Consider the following 18865-nt stretch of genomic DNA (forward strand, 5'->3'; position numbering starts at 1 on the left):
CTGATTCAATGAATCCCAGATATACCTCCAAATTTGTCATAAATTAGCTACATTATCGGTGTGTAAGTTTTATTCAACTTACACAGCTTGTCTGGATCTGTGTCAAGTTCTTTTCTGTTCTTGAAGGCTGGTTTGCTCAACACCTTCCAGCATACATTTTAATATCCATTTCATGGTCCATGTGCTGGTATGCTTTTTGTTGTCAAAAGTAGTAAGACAACACGGCCAACTTGGAGAATAACTAGGGCGCGTTAGTAGAACTGTTTGTTACTAGTCACATTTTTCCACTACGAGTGTTATTTGTGGTCTGTTAGCATGCTGTTAAACGTAGCTGTAAATTCCTGCAAATGCTAGTAGGACCAATTAACAGGTAAGTGTCATGCACGAGTAGCCTCTTGGTCCTTATTAGAGGCACCAAAATGTCCACTAGTAGCACCAGTTGGGCACTTTTGTCCACAGTAGTAAGCACTGCTATACCATACCTGTCTATAGTACCACAAGTAACAGTGAGAATGCCCTCTAGTAGTACTAGAAAGATGTTTTTGACCTTACAAGTCAAGGTCAAAATTGCTTTCCATGATACAAACCAAAATAGGACAATGCAACAACCTGTACTAGGTATGCATAATGCACTCGTAGCCTCCTGGGCCTTATTAGTACCACCAAAATGTCCACTGGTAGCACCAGTTGGGCATTTTTCTCCACAGTACTATGCACTGCTATACCATTCCTGTCTATAGTACCACAAGTAACAGTGAGAATGCCCTCTAGTAGTACTAGAAAGATGTTTTTGACCTTGCCAGTAAAGGTCAAAATTGCTTTCCATGATAAAAACAAAAATAGAACACTGCAACAAACTGTACTATTTTAAAATGAGTCTCCTGTATGTGCAGCACTACTTTGTTTGGTTGTGTTCTGGCCGTCTCAAATTACACATTGACAAAATTAAAAATAGACTGAAAAGTAAACCACCGGCAAACATTACAATATTTTTTTTTCATGATTTCCTCATAAACGCATACCATTGTTTTTAAGATTAATCTTTTATTAGTATCATTGCATTTCTGTTCATATTAACTGAGGAAAAACTGTTGTTTTCAAAGTATGAGAAGCCCGTAAGAGTTTGCCCATTAAGGGTTTTGAAAAACAGGAAAACTATGGGCAATTCTATTGTCCTGCGTTGCATTAGAAGTGCAATCAGAATTTCCAAAGTTTCAAGTTGTAGCCGTAGCAAATGATCAAACTATGTTAACAAATGCCCTCAGAAAGGCAGTGTTCATAAAGAAAGAAATGTCGGGAGAGGCGGTGGGGGGTGGGGAGATATGGGCAAAAGGGCCATCATGTCCATGTGTTCGCGGGTGGGGGAGTAAAGGCGTGCTCAAAGTAAACTTTGCACTAGTTTGCACAAATCAGTTGTATAAGCCGAAAGCAAAGCCGTCGTGACTCGAAAATCTAAAGCCAAGTGCAGACTAATTTGACACTTGAATGTGACAAAAACACTATCAGAAACATGAAACTATTTGTCTGTTTAAATCTTTGACGTATGCGTAGCTTACTCCGTGCAAGTTGCAAAGTGAAAACACAAAGTCCCGCAACACGCAGTTGTAAATGAATGAACACGAACGTGACAAGAAATGTGTGTGTAAAAAGAAAAAAAAGAAAATAAACAAAGACGTGACAGCAAACGATTTACTGGTGCACTGTTACGCCCCTCCTTGATTTAATTACATAACGCTCAGGAGATGCCAGATAAAACAGCTCTCAGGACCACATGATCACTCACACACACAGACCCTCCCACACACAAAAGCTGCGACAGGCTCTTCCTGTAGTTTGGCCACATTTGCAGCCAGGAAGAGAAGACGATGTGTGTCAGGACGTGTTTTTCCGCACTGGGACTGCTGGCTGGGCTGTGTTGTTCCATTCTGGGGTCCACAGAGGGGGGGAAGGTGCTGGTAATTCCAGCCGATGGGAGTCACTGGTTGAGCATGAAGATCTTGGTGAAGGAGTTGACACACAGAGGACATGACGTGTTGGTTTTGGTCCCTGAGACCAGTCTGCTGATCGAAAGCAAAGAGGACTACAGGACTCAGGTTTACAAAGTGCCCTACAACAAAGCCTTCCTGGACAGCAAATTTAAGCAGCTCACGGACACCATCTTCGAGATTCCGGTGTTAGACGACGTGTTTTTCCTTACAGGCGTTTTGGTCAACTTTACGTCATTCCAGGCAAAAGGCTGTAGAAGCCTCCTTGACAATCAGCCTCTGCTGAGCCAGCTGAGGGGTGAAGCCTTCGATCTGGTGCTGACAGACCCTTTCCTCCCGTGCGGCTCCATCCTGGCTCGGATCTTTGGCATCCCGGCTGTTTACTTCCTTTCCGGGCTTCCCTGCGACTTAACTTCCAAGGCTAACCGGTGTCCCGTTCCGTTGTCTTATGTTCCCAAATTCTACTCTGGTAACACAGATGTCATGACCTTCACAGAGAGGGTCAAAAACAACGTTATGGGTCTGGCGGAGTCTTATGTGTGTCATCTCATGTATGCCCACTTTGACGAGCTGGTCAACGAGTATGTGGAGGAAGGCATGAGCTACATGAAACTGTTGAGCCATGGCGCTATTTGGCTCCTGAGGTACGACTTTGTCCTGGAGTGGCCCAAACCCGTGATGCCCAACATGTTTTTTATTGGCGGTATCAACTGTGCAAAGCACCAACCCCTGCCCGCGGTGAGTATTCCAACCACTGTAGCCAGTGACGTATCGCATCTGGATAATTATTACCGTGTATTATGTACACTGCAGCAGTGTTCCCCAACCTTTTTTTTTGCACCGTTTACCGGTTTAGAATAAGTATTTTTATCACGGACCACACACACGCTTACTTGTGCATTTTTGCTTCCTCCTTCACCATTCATGGGACAATGCGGAAGTGGGCATGGTAGTTGTTGTAGGCAGCCAGACCAGACTGCACTTGTGTTGCTCCTCAATGAGAGTAGACTTTGAACTCCGTAATAGTATTTTTACCTTTGTCGAGAAGAAACCTAAAACTGTATGTGTATGACAGCAGACTTAGCGTGTGGGAGTTAACTTTTGCAAGAAACCCAAATTTTAAGGGTTAGGGTTTAAGGGTTAGGTTAGGGTTACCTTAACCTTTCAGTGCCTGTACATTACTGTTGCGTCTTCAGACGACGAAAAAGGGACAAGTGGTCGGATGAACGCTTGGTCGTAGCCATGACCTAAATAATTATCACACTAGTTGTCCGCTTCACCAAACGTCTGCTCTACGGCAACTTCTGCGGTGAAAGGCAAAGGTGAAATTCCACTAACACACCACTGTCAGGTCCATTTAACAGTAGCAGTGTTTAGGGCATCTTCGGATTCTGTTTTTTGCACGGGAACTTTCTGTTCCTCCATGAGCAAGAGGATGTGGGTGTACTTGAAGGAAAGGTCATTCAATTTCTGGAAAAGCCAGGTGAGGTTCTTTGTTGCAGGTTTCAACCCACATTTTGCAATGGCTACCACTGACCAACCTAATCCTCTTTGGTACTGATAAAGTTTACCAGAGTGTCACATTAAAGACATTACGAATACCCACTGCCACACGATGAGAATCACAAAGGTTAAGGAATAAAAAGATTTGAATTCCAAAAGATGCGCTTAGATTTGTGATTGGCAGTGAGGAGCAGAGGCTAGATAAGATGGTGGCATCCATGTCTGCTCTGGCTGATTTGGCATTTAATCAGTCAATACATAAACCTGAAGTACACCAGCATGTTGTTGTTCTACATCCTACGTGCTGAAAACAATGCTTTGTTTGGTTGCGGCAGGATTTGGAGGAGTTCGTCGAAGGGTCAGGGGATGATGGTTTTATCGTCTTTACTTTGGGCTCCATGGTGTCCAAAATGCCGCAGGAGAAAGCGCAACAATTCCTTGAAGCCTTTCGGCAGATTCCACAGAAGGTAATGGCACCAGTTACACAAAAAATATCATTTTCGCACTGCATATTGCAGCGTGTGGCCCAAATGAACCAATTTTTGCATGCAGTAAATATGGTTGTGTGTTTTCAGGTTTTGTGGCGATACACTGGAGTTGAACTTAAGAATGTGCCAAAGAATGTGAAACTGATGAAGTGGCTACCTCAGAATGATCTTTTAGGTAGGTTTGCTTTTATGGCCAAAATTGTTGACTAAGTATTTTCAATGGTAGTCATATTTCAAAAGTGAACAAGATTTAGGCTAGCGTTTACATTATATTACTTTTTAATGTCTAGCTTTCTCTTTTTAATGCATATTCTTGTCTCATGATCATTTTTTTGTAGTTTGATCAATTATTTGTATTTAATTTATTATGTTTGTTATTGCAGTTAGTGACTGCTGTTTGTTATTGATTATTTTGCATTTCAATCGTCTGGAGAAACAAAATTAATTCGTTCTGTGATCACGTCTGAAACTCAAAACACATCTGAAATCATCTTTCCCCGTTGAACTGAACGGAAATGCCATTAATTCATTGGAACCGCCTTACAAAAATTCAACAAGATATTTTTAAAATTTGAAAAATAACACTACAGTAAAATATTGTTTTGATTAAAAAACATACAAAACCAATTCAGTTGAATTATTTGAGGTGTTCCGGGCATGTCCCACCGGAAAGAGACCCCAGGGACGACCCAGGACACGCCGGAGAGACTATGTCTCTCGGCTGGCCTGGGAACGCCTCGGGATCCCTCCGGAAGAGCTGGAAGAAGTGGTTGGGGAAAGGAAAGTCTGGGTATCCTTCCTGAAGCTACTTTCCCCTGTGACCCGACCCAGAGAAGAGGAAGAAAATGGATGGATGGATGAATTCAGAACAAGATTGCGGATACAAGCAGCCAAAATGGGTTTCCTTAACAGGGTGTCTGGGTTCACTCTTAGAAATAGGCTGAGAAGCTTAGCCATCCAGAATGGGCTCAGAGTCGAGCCGCTGCTCGTCTGCATTGAGAGAAAACAGACAAGGTGGCTAATGAGGTGTTCCATGCACACCGTACCGGGGGGAGGCCCCTGGGACAACCCAGGACACGCTAGAGATACTACCTACATTTCTCGGCTTGCCTGGGAACACCTTGGGATCAATCCAGAAAAGCTGGATGAACTTTTGGCTTCCCTGCTTAAGTTCCTGGCCATGTCACACATCCTCAGCTAAGCCGAAGAAAATGATTGGACCTACGACTCTATGGCGTTTGTCATTATGTGTCAGGTAGCAGCTATTAGATGGTCAAGCAGTTCTGTTGTTTAAATGAGGTAATTCTCATTGTTTGATGTTTAGTTTGACAGTAAACATCACCTGGGAGTGGCATTCAACAGCTTGAAGCCTCGTTTGGAAGAATTAGTCACTATCTACCAAACAGTTGCTTTGTGATATGAGACAAGTTCTTTGCCACCATTTGCTTGCAAGTGAAAGCACAATACGAAGTCTGAGGGGTAATCCACGTTTCAAGGCACCATTTTTTTTTAATATTTTTCCTTTATCGTAATTTTTATAGGTCCTTTTATTCAAGTCACTTTTACCCTAGCCTACCTTCCTCATCAATGGATTTTTCCGACAGCATTGTCATTATCTGTCTGTCTGCAATGTGGCAGTTTTTGTTATGTAGAGCAATTTGCAATGCAATATTTGTATGAGAAGTGCTAGGTGCTATACAAATTGATTCATGAAAAGTACTCCACAAATACAAATTAATTGATTTCTCACAGATGGTATTAAATCCAATCGTGATTTCTTCTCCTTGACCTCAAATTCTTTCCTCACGCTCCCAGCTCACCCCAAGGCCAAAGCGTTTGTCACCCACGGAGGGAGCCACGCTATCTATGAAGGCCTCTGCAACGCCGTTCCCATGCTCATGTTTCCACTGTTTGGAGATCAGCCGGACAATGTTCGTCGCCTGGTGGCGCGTGGCGTTGCCGAGACGCTCAGTATGCACGAGGTGAAGACAGACGAACTGCTGGTGGCTCTGAAAAATATTATCAACAACAAACGGTGAGGCAACTCTAGACCTTTCCTTATTCAATTAAAATGTAAATAAATACCATATTAGAATTTGTATTTTAACAGTCCGGTTCATTGTGTCCTTTATGTTTTGATACCAAGATGGGAAATAATAATTGGCCAACAGGACCATGCCATCAAACAGAAACTTCTCAGACGCAAATGGCCACAAGTTTGGAGTCCCAAATTTCATCAGCAGTTTAAAACAGAGATAAGACTTAAAGTCACAGATCAGCAGAAAGTGGACATCCTGGGAGAGGAAAATAAAAAACCATCAATTGGATAGTCTTTTTATTAATTTATTTATTTTAAATACTTAGATTAATTTTACTGTCAACAAACTCTCAGCCAGATAAAGGAAGGTCATAGACGGGTATTTTGCAGATGTACTCGTGATTTCTTTCAAACGTAGCCAAGGTCCGATGTCATTTTACACCTGCTTGTCGTGTCGGCCCACTGCGGCCGAGTACAACTGAACTGTTGACCTTTGCTGTGGTTCACAACTTAGATCGCAGGATAAGGTGTAACACTTTTTTTAAACTTAGAATTTCATGCAAGGTGTGGAGTGTCTGTTGCCAAATTAATTGAGTACAATCAATGAATGGAGCAATATGTATAATATATAAACTCACTTTATCCTTTATTTTTTGCCCGTTTCCTCTCTTTGTATGATTATAATATAGCTCGGTGCCCAGGGCAAACTGCGTCTTCCTTGACAATGGACCTTTCCGGTGCCGAACTTAAGCTCCGCCCCCTTAGCCATGTCCCTCAAGCTTCCAAAATGGCGATTGAACAGAACATGTTTGAAGTCGATTCTCTATCGCGTATTCCAGATAATATTGGGGTATGTTTTTTGCCAAATGCGTCAGACTTGTCCAAGCGAGTTCTACAGAGAGGCCTCAACTATTTCACCCAAGGATTTGTACACGGAATTAAGATTTTGGACGGAGCAGGACGCAATGTCAGAGTTACAGCGAAACGGTGGCGATGATGCAAAAAAGCTTGACGCCTCACAAACTTCATATTGAAATCCAACAGGATAAAATAGCGGAACCGTACTGCGTATGTAAAGCAGGGTGAGTACTTTTTACTTGGAATGATCACGTTTAATATTATTGTAATCTTTATAAGCGAGTGAGTGTATTCATTTGACTTGGCTCGTAATGGAACCCAGTGCTCTGTCTTAAAAGTCCGATGTGATACAAATAGACATTTCTCTTGCGTGACATCGGGCATTGACGTATCACGAACTCGACTCTTCGGCATAAAATATTACACACTTCATTCAGAAGGTCAGTGATACACGAACAAAGTGAAAGTTGTTCTCCTGCAATGTATAAAGAACTGATGAAAATTCAATTAAACTCAGAGAAGATACTTCTCCCTCACTTACTTTCGAAGATAAAGCCTTGTGTTTGTTGATATTGTCCACATTTAGTTGTACGCGCGATCTTCCGCGAGTCTTAATCCATCGTAGACACTTTGTCAACTGTGTTTTAGGCTTTGGAAAATGAATCAAGCGGGCCCTTTGTAACCTAGCAGGATATCTTTCATCAGGATCGCACGTTCCCCAAGCGCATCTGAGGACCATTTTCTTCATAACATGAACTTTTCCAAGCGCACGCTACTGACAACTCGCATTGCTTGTGGGACAACATGGCGAGAGGGGCGTGTCAAGCCAGGGGTTAAGACAATGCAGCTGTCTGATTGGCTATTCTTGTACGAGTGATTGATAGGTCGGAAAGGTCCATTGCACCATGTTGTTTGTAATTCAGTAAAAAAAAATCTCGATAGTACGTATATGTGGCCTTTTAAAATGTTGTTCCCCAATGAGAACACCAGATGTTGCTGTTTTTCCATTGCAGCAAGTTGGTTACGTACGCAAGCGTCAATCGCCTGGTGTCCAGTGGGCCATAATTAGCATGGAATTGTGCAATGTTGACATGCTAAGCATCCAAATGTTATTTCTTGCAATCCAGTTTTGAGTATAGTTTTCCATTTCTAATGTGTCATTATTTTCATCGGCCATCATCGGTATCGTGTATCATCACGCATATGTATTTGCCTCTGTGTAGTTATAAAGAAAAGATGGTGAAATTGTCCGCGATACACCTGGACCGCCCTGTTCAGCCTTTGGACCTGGCTGCCTTCTGGACCGAGTTTGTGATGAGACACAAAGGAGCAGCGCATCTGCGCGCAGCGGCACACGATTTGAACTGGGTCCAATACCACAGCCTGGATGTCGTCGCTTTCCTGCTCACTGTGGTTGTGACTGCTCTGTGGGTGACTCTTAAGTGCTGCTTGTTCTGCACCCGCAAGTGTTGCACAAAGGGGACTGCAAAGAGGAAATCCGAGTAAAAATTCCGAGAAATGTAAATGAGATGTAAAGTTGTATGACCATCGGAATGTTGGATGAATGGATGTGTGTGTTGTATGTGCGGCGGCACCATTTTAAGATGATTTTAAAAAAGAAATATTTTTTGATTTAACAGCAAGATTTAGTTTGATGATTTATCTTAAGTGTTTGATCTTGAAGAACATTAATGAGGTCGATTCCCAGACTGCCCTCAACCTTGAAACACAGTAAATAAAGTCACTCTTGTTGAGATCGTGAAGAACTTTTTTAATTCTCTTTTGGGCTAAGGGCTTTTACTTTCACGTCTATTTGTTAAAAATCAGGAATATGGAACGTGAAATCCAAATTAAGCGATTAATTAAGCTGCAATGTTTGACAAAAACGATTTACAAATCTAATTAAAAAAATCTCAACATTCATTCACAAGTCAGATTTCAGAACATGTTGACTTATCACACTAGACATTTTCTTAGTTTCATTTTCTACACAAATTGCAAATTTAACTCACAAAGTGCAAAAGCATGAAAATACTCGTTTTTGGTTTTTAAATCAATTTGCGGAACATTCATAAAGCTTGTAGATGTGCAGTACTGAAGATTTTCTCTTTTGAAAAAAGTGTCATCACTACATCTGCCAGCACCTCCCATCAATTTCCTTTCTGGGTTAACGACTGAGGGTGTCTCATCTTTCCAAACGCGTCTGATCAGTCAGCGCTCAACCTCCTGCGCAGCAATCATGATGCACGTTTACTGCACCGCATTTGCCCTTCATCTCTTCTCCTGGGTTGCAGGTAAGATGACATTGTACACGGTCCTGATTTCTTTTTTGCAAAGTCCAAAAATTGAAATCTGCATCTCCATTTCGTCCCGTTTCTACACCCTCAGATTCAACAGGGAGCACCATCGTGGGAGGGCGGGTTGCAAAGCCTCATTCCAAACCCTACATGGCATCACTGCAATACCAAGGAGCCCACGTATGTGGCGGGATTCTAATCCGCGAGGACTTTGTTCTGACTGCAGCCCACTGCAAAAAGTGAGTTTGTCAGCGACAACGTGTCCAGCCAAGTGCTCTCATTTCCATCATTCCATTTTTGTAACATCCATATATTAACTCAACTGTCCGTGAGTTTGATTTCGATGTCTTTCAACACATCCACTTGCATCTTTTGGCCCGAGGGAGGAAACTGAAGCATGCAAAACCCGCGCAGGAAAATGAAAAACTTACAACATTCTGCTCAGATGGGTGTTATGAATAAAAACCAAATGTTTGTTTGTTCCTTTGGTTTTTCAGGCCCGAGATGACCGTCATACTTGGAGCACACAACGTAGGCATGCACGAGAAAACCCAGCAACGGATCCCCGTGGCCAAGTTCCACCCTCATTCAAAATTCGACGGAAAATACAACCACGACATCATGCTCCTAAAGGTAAACAAAAGCCACGTTTACTTTTATTTAAAATGTGAAATATCGTTCTCATCGCATCTAAATCAATGCTTCTCAATGTATGGAACGAGAGCTTGAGGAAGCTACATAATGTTACAGTGACTTGATCGAATCTAACTTGTGTGTTAAGTTAGCATTACTTAAAGGGCCACTGTCATGAAATGCGTGATTTTTAGTATGTAATGAATGAAAAAACGGCAGCCGACATGGACACATGCGTTTTTTCACCACAAAACATGATTTGATGTATACAGCTTTTTGTAACTCCCGCCATAAAAATCCTCTTGAGGGATTTGTTTTCGAGAAGAAAGAGAAAGTGACGTACATGGCAGGACCGCCCTCAAGTGGAGTCGTTTGTTTCTATTAGTTTTACCTCCGGGAAGGTAGCTCATTGTTCCTTCGTGTTAGTGAAAATGGCGGCTCGTTGCATTGCCGGACATTGCTTGAACACTCGGGAGGATGGATTTACCCTTCATAGGTTTCCATGAGACCCGCTTCGTCATGAAAAATGGATTGCACGGGTGCAATGGACAAGAGCTTCGTGGATTCCAAACGACAGGTAGGCGTGTATACAGCTACAAAAAAAAAAAATAGTTTTGGGTGCATCACGTAAACGGTCTCTTATAACGTGACAAAAGAGCCGCGTACGTATGACAGGCGTGCTAAATGTATTGAAGTGCGCGTCGGAGGGCGTCGGGCTCACCAGCGAAGGCTGCTGCCGTGTGGGCTCCCGGACGGCCGCGGCTATGAACAGTGCTCCCGACAATGGCGCACACAGCCGCGTGCAGCGACAACACCGTAAAGCAGCCCGGCTCGGCTCTGTGATAAGCCACCTCGGCGCCGAAAATGAGCCACCCCGGCCAAAGCGCCCGTCCGCCGGCTGCACATCGGGCTCGCAGACGGTGGCGGCTCTAAACAACGCTGCCGACAATGCCGCAGTCAGCCGCGTGCGACGACAACGCCGTAAAGCACCCCGGCTTGGCGGTGTTGTTCATCGCGGACAGCGGTGCCTATGAACAACGACGTAAAGCGACCCGGCTCGGCGCCACGATAAGCCACCTTGGCGCCTAAAATGAGCCACCCCTTGTTGCCCGGGGTGGCTCGTCCCAGGTGGCCGCCGGCCTTGTCGGCCGGGTGGCTCATTTGCGCCGCGGAAATGGATCAGACGGGGAAGCGGTTTGGCTGTGATCGCATATCATCTGAGTATGGTTTGAAACAATAGTGGAATATGGCCCTGGTAACTTCACTCAGTTGTGTGATGTTCTCTTCTTCGAAAAGAGCTTCCGTGTCAGAAGGGGCGTGTTTGTCTGCCATAGTAGGGTCCGCAGCATGTTTTCAATGGCGAATGTCCGGGGTGACGTCAGCGACAGGAGATGCAGCCAATATGGCGACCGCTTGGAATTTGTCAAATGACACTTCCGCAACTTTGTGCATGGATGACGCTCAAATTTATTTTTTCGTGTAGACATTGAAGTGAATAATGTTATATGTATTTTTCATTACAATATCTATTTTAGAATGTTTATAGGGATGACACTTGGCCTTTAAATACAGTATTTGACTTTTCTAAATCATTGACCAGAGTGTGTGCATGATTTACAGTTGGAACGTAAAGCCAAACTGAACAAGTACGTCAAAGTGATGCAAGTGCCCAAGAAGGATGGGGCGATCCCAGCCCGTACGAGATGTACTGTTGCTGGCTGGGGCCAAACTGTGGGACGATGTGAGGAGTCACCCACTTCAGACCTACTGAAGGAGACCACAGAGAAGATCGAGTTCAACTTGGAGTGCAAAAACGTTTGGCAATACCACTTTAAGTCAGATCACATGATATGCACCAGGCCTGATCAGAGGGGAGGAGTTTGTGGGGTAATGCCGTCTTATCAAGCATAAACTTCCGCACAGGCACATTTATCAAATAACACAGACAAACTGTTTTCAAGGGGGATTCCGGAGGACCATTAATCTGCAACACCAAGATTCAAGGGATAACGGCCTTTGTTTACCGAGACGACTGCAGTGATCGCACGAAACCGCATGTCTTCACTAAAGTCCACCCTTTCCTTCCGTGGATGAAGGAGGTGATGCAGAGGAAGGTCGTGGGATGAGCCCACCACACTATTCCGTTTTACTTGCCAAATGCTCACTCGATAGCACGTTGACTTGATTGCTCTTAGTTCTAAGAACAAAAGCAGCTACTGTTTATTCAGAAAGAAAATCTGTTGTTAATATTGCACGCAAATAATTGGAAAGCAAAAATGGCTAGATGTTGCTTCTGCCTTTCATTTTCTATTGGCAGATATATATATTCCCGGATGAATATGATCATGCCAAATAAATAGATCTTTCCACATTTTGAAGAGCCGGTTTTAAATTATTAAATGGATGAGTAAAAGAGGCGGCACGGTGGTTCAGCTGGTAAAGCGTTGGCCTCGCAGTTCTGAGGACCCAGGTTCAATCCAATGGAGTTTGCATGTTCTCCCCGTACCTGCATGGGTTTTCTCCAGGCACTCCGGTTTCCTCCCTCATCCCAAAAATATGCAACATTAATTGGACAATCTAAATTGTCCCTAGGTGTGATTGTGAGGGCGGCTGTTTGTCTCTATGTGCCCTGCGATTGGCTGGCAACCAGTTCAGGGTGTACCTCGCCTGCTGCCCGTTGACAGCTGGGATAGGCTCCAGCGCTCCCAGCGACCCTTGTGAGGATAATCGGCTAAGAAAATGGATGGATGGATGATTAAAAGAAACGTTTTGGAGAAAAGTGTATCATTGGCTTTCCAGCACTCATTATGAAAAAGATGCGTCACAGACAAAGCTCCAAACGTACAGTTAAGATCCAAATTTTTTATACTCCAGCCAAATTGGCACTTTTACAATTTGGCAAAATAATGCAAGACGCCACCGGTGCGGCGAAGTCATTTCGATTTGCTAGTCACAGTTAAGTCTCGTCTTTGCACACGAGTCGAAGTTGAGAAAGCTAAGTCCCGAAGACTTGAAACTGACTTGTGACTCACACAGCAATGACTTGGTCCCACCGTTGCTCGAAGCCCATCGATCACACTTGTCTTTTTTGGCATCGTCAAAATGTAAAAGCTAACAAACAACAAAAGAAAAAAAACAATGTACAGTCTTTTGCACTTGTCATTTCCACACACACACAAAAAATGGCTAGCATAGGAATACTTTCAGATTCACTCTGTAAACATACACACACACACAGATATATATATATGCACACATACGTGCTTATACTTTTTGACGCACTCTGCATATATGTTTCCGCATTTTAGTCTTTAAAAAAAAGATTTTCTTTTAAACCTAATTAGCAAGGCAACGAAAACAACTTTAAAAAAAAAAAAATATTGCATCTATCTGGTTTGGCTTTGCCAATCTGGTTTATTGACCGTGAATTTACAGTAGAACATTTTTAACTAATTCTCGCAGTAGACATATTCATAACATTGCCGACGTGAATGAAAAAGAATTGTTCTCATCTTCCTACTCAGTTCTTCATCACAAGGCACTGTGCGCTTTCGACTTTGACAAACAGAATTTGAATTGACAATGCAGAGAGTAAGTGAAAGTGAAAAGGTGGTGAGATTGGTGTGGGGAAAGAACATCTCTGTTTGCCAAAGTTGAACCGCAGACCGCGTTGTCAGTCATAGTGCAAACTCTTGAAGTTGAAGCGCTTTCGGTCTGTGAAGCCCGTCATCTGCACATAAGACACATGGCATCCGTTTTATTACTGCCTTGAAAAGAAGTACATTTTGACAAAGCTGGGATAACAAAAGTACAATTTAGGTAATTTTATAAACAGAAATAAACCCTCCAAAAGCAAAACTTACCTGACTTGGATCTCTAGTGAAGTACCGTTTTTCAATCACCTGTTTGGAGATAAAATACAGTAAAGGAAATAAGTATTTGAACACCCTGCTCTATTGCAAGTTCTCCCACTTAGAAATCATGGAGGGGTCTGAAATTTACATCGTAGGTGCATGTCCACTGTGAAGGACATAATCTAAAAAGAAAAATCCACAAATCACAATGTATATATATTTTTTAATTATTTATTTGTGTGATACAGCTGCAAATAAGTATTTGAACACCTGTCTATCAGCTACAATTCTGAAAGTTTTGTGGTCTGAGTAGACTAAAATGGAACATTTTGGTCATAATTCCACTAACCGTGTTGGGAGGAAGACAAATGACGAGTTCCATCCCAAGAACACCATCCCTACTGTGAAGCATGAGGGTGGTAGCATCATGCTTTGGTGGTGTTTCTCTCCACATGGGACAGGATGACTGCAGTGTATTAAGGAGAGGATGACCGCGGCCGTGTCTCGTGAGATTTTGGGGAACAACCTCTTTCCCTCAGTCAGAGCATTGAAGATGCGTTTGTGGCTGGGTCTTTCAACATGACAATGATCCGAAGCACACAGCCAGGAAAACCAAGGAGTGGCTCCGTAAGAAGCATATCAAGGTTCTGGTGTGGCCTAGCTAGTCTCCAGACCTAAACCCAATAGAAAATCTTTGGAGGGAGCTGAAACTCCGTGTTTCTCAGCGACAGCCCAGAAACCTGTCTGATCTAGTGAAGATCTGTGTGGAGGAGTGGGCCAAAATCACAAACCTGGTGAACAACTACAGGAAACATTTGACCTCTGTCATTGCAAACAAAAGCTACTCTATCAAATATTAACATTGTTTTTCTCAGGTGTTTAAATACTTATTTGCAGCTGTATCACACAAATAAATCGTTATTCATACATTGTGATTTTTGTATTTTCTTTTGAGATGATCTCTCTCACGGTGGACATGCACCTACGATTAAAATTTCAGACCCCTCCATGATTTCTAAGTGGGAGAACTTGCACTATAGCAGGGGGTTCAAATACTCATTTTCTTTTCTTTCTTATTACATCGCAAATGCAGTGTCGGTTTCTGACTTGTGCACAGGGTGCTATTGCGGGAGGTGGGGTGGGGGATGTTTCCGACATGAAATTGTTTTCTATTGTGTAATGCTAACATGTCAAAGACTGGCGTTTGTACTGTGTAGGGAATTTCCCCCCCCTTGTGGTGTTTTCTTGTGGGTTGCAATTTTCCAGGAGTGTTTAACTGGCCTGGAAAAATATGCATTTAAACAAGCAAAGACTTTAGAATGATCACATATACAAGGACAGCAGACATAGCTAAAAGTGGTGCAATTTGGTGTCTAAGCTTTTCTGGAAATATATGCCTCAAAAGTTTTTTTTTTAATTTTTTTTTAATTACTACTACCTGAAACTATATCCCATGTTACTAAAAAAACCAAAAACAAACAAACAACTAGCCAAGGGCATCAAATGAAAAGAGAAACATAAAAACAAACACGCTCTAAAAACCAACCAAAACTAACTAAAGTTGAAAATAAAATCCAAGTTAAAACTAGGCACGCTGAATCGGCTGGTAAACTGTTGGCCTCGTAGTTCTGAGGACCTGGGTTTGATCCTGCCCCCGCCTGTGTGGAGTTTGCATGTTCTACCTGTGCCTCCGTGGGTTTTCTCCGGGCACTCTGTTTTCCTCCCACATCCCAAAAATATGCAACATTAATTAGACCCTCTAAATTGTCCATGAGTGTAATTGTGAGTGCGACTGTTGTCTGTATCAATGTGCCCTGTGATTGGCTGGCAACCAGTTGAAGGTGTACCCTGCCTCCTGCCCGATGACAGCTGGGACAGCCTCCGGCACTCCCCGCGACCCTTGTGAGGATAAGCGGCCAATAAAATGGATGAACGGATGGATGGATGTTTGTAAACATTTTGAATCTCCTACCTGAAACCATATCCCATATTACAAAAAAAAAAATAAATAAAACTAACCCAGGGCATTAAAAAAGTAACATAAAAACAAACACACTCTTAAAACTAACTGAAGTTGAAAATAAAATACAAATTAAAACTAAAGAAAAGTCAAAAACTATTAAAACTTTGAATCCCACTCACTTCTATGGGCTTGACTTTGAACATTACACTGTGTTAAAAAAAAACAAAACGAGGAGTCATATTTAAAATAAATAAATAAAAAAAACAACAACAAAAACCTTTTCATATAAAAGTATGGTTTAGACAAAACTGCAGTAAAGGAAATTAGATGATTACACGGAGCATGTAATAAAAGTTGCCGATAGTGATGTCACTTTCCTTCCTTCCTTCTTTCGACTACAGCTCTAATTTTGATGACGGAGGGCGGGAGGTGGAATAGTAGATTGTTTTTTAATCCACGTTAATAAATCCTGCACGTTTCACTCCGTTCATCTCACCTTGTCAAAGAATCTGCTGAGCTTCACTGCATTGGACGTGCCTGCGGCCAAATATCTCAGATTGGTGCAGTCCTGGAGAGACAAAGCAAATTTGAGATTTCAATTTAACTTAAGAGATGCCGCATCTGATTTGTCGATTAAGACACGGACGGGGTTGCATTATCCGTCAATGGAACAAATCGACATTGACGTACAAGATTGATCTCCTCCGCGTTGAAGTCTTCGGACAAGAAGGCCGTCCGCGTGAGAACCTCGCCGCGTTTGTTCTCGGGAATCTGATCGAACTTGGTGCCGATGAGCAGCAGCGGCACCGGGTTTTCGGCAAACTGCTCGCGGTCATAATCGCTGCGGGGGAAAAAAATATTTAAACACAATATGCCTTTTATAGGTAAATTACATAAAGTTACATGAAAATGACATGAAGTGAAACTACATCATTTATCACGACAATTGGAATTGTGGGAAAAAAAAAATGCGTACCCATTGGAGACGATGACACCGGTCGGTGATGAATCCTTGTTTAAAGCTTCCAGTGACCAGCGATAGAGATTCTGAGAGGATTTTTTGTTTGTCAGATCGTGCACCAAAATAATTCCTGAAATTTAAAAGGGAGGTGTTAACTAACAAGGACAAGTCATAACGGTACGGTGTATAAATATTGTCAGCGCACGGACACAACCCTACCATTGACTGAATTGTAAAAAACTGCTCTGGTGCTTTTGATACTGCTGGCACTGCCGACCGAGCCCCCGACGTCCCATAGTTCAATGTAGTACGTTTTCTCCTCTGGGGTTCCCTCTTTATAGTCTTGGACCTGTAGTGCACAATTCATTTAATTGTTCACAACATGAAATACTCTTTGGGCACTTAACAAAATCCAACAGCATTATTAGCTTAAAGGTCCACTGTCATGAAATGCATGATTTTTAGTATATTATTAATGAAAAAAACGGCAGCCGACATGGACCCATCAGTTTTTTTTTTGCAGCACAACACATGAGTTTGATGTATATGGCTTTTCGTAACTCTCCTCTCGAGGGATTTGTTTTCGACAAGAACCAGGAAGTGACATTGGAGGCAGTAGCGCGCTCAAGCGGTCTCGTATGTTTATACCAGATATACCTGCGGGAAGGTAGCTCGTTGTTCCTTCGTGTTAGCCTAAATGCCGGCTCGTTGTATTGTTCGAACACTCGGGAGGATGGATTAGCTCTTCATACTTACCCAAAAGACTCACTTCGTCATGAAAAATGGGTTGCACAGGTGCAATGGACGAGACCTTTGTGGGTTCCAAATAACAGGTAGGTGTTTATACAGCTAGTAAAAAAAATAACAGTTTGGGGGGAGGGCGTAATCCGTAAATCAGGGCTGCTAAATTTGTTGATGTGCCACCCTGGCTGAAGCCGTGATCGGCGGACACGGCGCCGCCGGGGTGGCTCATCTCGGCCGCGGAGCTGGATCAGACGGGGAGGCGGTTTGGCTGCAGCGTCGCCCTCGCTCGCGGGCGGTGTTGTTTTTATCACAGCCGTGCGGAGGTGGATAGGATGGGGAGGTGGTTCGGCCGCACGTGGTTTTGCCGTGATCCTCATATCATCTAAATATGGCTCGAAACGATAGGGTAATATTGAATGTCGAATGAGACTTCGGCAACTTTGCGCATATTTATTTTTTCGCATAGACATTGAAGTGAATGTTACATGTATTTTTCATTACAATATCTATTTTGGAATGTTTTATAAGGATGACACATGATCTTTGAATCCCAATGAAATATCATCTTACCCGTACGTCGACTGAGCAGCCGACAGTCCATGATGGATTTCCTAAAACCTGGTTCTGGCACAAAAGATGTACAAGGGAGGACTTTCCTACACCTGTGAGCAAGCAGAGTAGATAAGAATACAATGTACAACTCCTTATTTACTACATAAAAAGAACATGTGGACAACGAGTTCTAGCTAATACAATTATGAAAGTGGCTCCAACGTATGCAAAGAATGCATTCATATTAACTATAGCAAGGAAATTAAAAAACGAGGTTTGGAACGTTGCAATCTTCCACATTAAAACGTCACCGTCGCTTTTGCCTTGCATGTAAACATACAGACAGGCTGAAGCAGGGCATGTTTCCAAGTTACTGCAGCACACAGGACTTTGGAGCAAGGAAATATAATATGCATTCATACACAGTCATGAAGACTAATGGTATTCAAAATAGACTTACTTACCGGAATCGCCTAAAACTAACACCTTTACTCGATCAAGAGAAGCCATGATCTGACGCTCGCTGATATTTTGTGGGCGATACGACACGCCCATTTTGAACTCCGTTCCGGTGGAGAGCTAGAATAGGGAGGTCAAAATCGTTAACGTATTTCATTTATGTGCGCGATAAGAAAACAAAACAACAGCAATATACTGACAATACTGGGACATTGTGCTATATAAGGCTGGTTAAAACGTCTTACAATCATGATATGGAACTGTGAAGTCAAGTAATTTTTTTCAAGAAATATAAATTCTTTTAATGTTGTTTATCAATGTCATACGCTTTTAAATCGACAAAACCGTAACTAATATAAAAATCACTTGAGGAATTAGCAAGTTATGACTTAATTACAGTGTCCATATATTTCCTTCTTCTGGATCATCAACCCTACCAAGGTGGCTACTATATAGGCACGACTAAAGGCCTATTATCTACATTGTTCTGCCCCACGTACCCTTTCATATCTATGTCCATGCAAAATCTG

At 42.6% G+C, this 18865-nt stretch overlaps 3 protein-coding genes across 4 annotated transcripts; 2 read left to right on the forward strand and 1 right to left on the reverse strand.

Moving 5' to 3' along the window:
* Positions 1–1755: 1755 nt before the first annotated feature.
* On the forward strand, positions 1756–8378 carry LOC133512112 (UDP-glucuronosyltransferase-like). Its single transcript, XM_061841420.1, has 5 exons — positions 1756–2723; positions 3824–3955; positions 4064–4151; positions 5792–6011; positions 8096–8378. The coding sequence occupies exons 1-5, from the start codon at positions 1866–1868 to the stop codon at positions 8376–8378; spliced, it is 1581 nt and encodes a 526-aa protein (XP_061697404.1). The 5' UTR covers positions 1756–1865.
* On the forward strand, positions 8255–12173 carry LOC133512115 (granzyme B-like). Its single transcript, XM_061841423.1, has 6 exons — positions 8255–8392; positions 8993–9166; positions 9261–9408; positions 9667–9802; positions 11423–11689; positions 11764–12173. The coding sequence occupies exons 2-6, from the start codon at positions 9112–9114 to the stop codon at positions 11926–11928; spliced, it is 771 nt and encodes a 256-aa protein (XP_061697407.1). The 5' UTR covers positions 8255–8392; positions 8993–9111; the 3' UTR covers positions 11929–12173.
* Positions 12174–12649: 476 nt separating this feature from the next.
* rabl3 (RAB, member of RAS oncogene family-like 3) lies at positions 12650–18827 on the reverse strand. 2 transcript variants are annotated; one of them, XM_061841422.1, is made up of 9 exons: positions 18733–18827; positions 18341–18455; positions 17895–17986; positions 16800–16929; positions 16596–16710; positions 16310–16460; positions 16116–16187; positions 13666–13704; positions 12650–13532 (listed from the first exon to the last, which is right to left on the reverse strand). In XM_061841422.1, exons 1-9 carry the CDS (start codon positions 18739–18741, stop codon positions 13476–13478), a joined length of 780 nt encoding a protein of 259 aa, XP_061697406.1. In that variant the 5' UTR covers positions 18742–18827; the 3' UTR covers positions 12650–13475. The 2 variants fall into 2 exon arrangements, with proteins under 2 accessions (XP_061697406.1, XP_061697405.1); XM_061841421.1 differs by having other exon boundaries at positions 18749–18766.
* Positions 18828–18865: the final 38 nt, after the last annotated feature.

This window comes from Syngnathoides biaculeatus, chromosome 14 (assembly GCF_019802595.1).
Source record: "Syngnathoides biaculeatus isolate LvHL_M chromosome 14, ASM1980259v1, whole genome shotgun sequence".
In the NCBI taxonomy this organism is placed as follows: Eukaryota; Metazoa; Chordata; class Actinopteri; order Syngnathiformes; family Syngnathidae; genus Syngnathoides; species Syngnathoides biaculeatus.

Coding starts and splice junctions, on each gene's coding strand:
- rabl3 (XM_061841421.1), bottom strand. Junction 16,711..16,799: donor TTTTTACAATTCAGTCAATG/GTAGGGTTGTGT, acceptor TTTAAATTTCAG/GAATTATTTTGGTGCACGAT. Junction 13,533..13,665: donor TCACTAGAGATCCAAGTCAG/GTAAGTTTTGCT, acceptor TCTTATGTGCAG/ATGACGGGCTTCACAGACCG.
- LOC133512112 (XM_061841420.1), top strand. CDS start 1,866: ATGTGTGTCAGGACGTGTTTTTCCGCACTGGGACTGCTGGCTGGGCTG. Junction 3,956..4,063: donor TTCGGCAGATTCCACAGAAG/GTAATGGCACCA, acceptor GTGTGTTTTCAG/GTTTTGTGGCGATACACTGG. Junction 4,152..5,791: donor ACCTCAGAATGATCTTTTAG/GTAGGTTTGCTT, acceptor TCACGCTCCCAG/CTCACCCCAAGGCCAAAGCG.
- LOC133512115 (XM_061841423.1), top strand. CDS start 9,112: ATGATGCACGTTTACTGCACCGCATTTGCCCTTCATCTCTTCTCCTGG. Junction 9,409..9,666: donor ACTGCAGCCCACTGCAAAAA/GTGAGTTTGTCA, acceptor TTGGTTTTTCAG/GCCCGAGATGACCGTCATAC. Junction 11,690..11,763: donor AGAGGGGAGGAGTTTGTGGG/GTAATGCCGTCT, acceptor ACTGTTTTCAAG/GGGGATTCCGGAGGACCATT.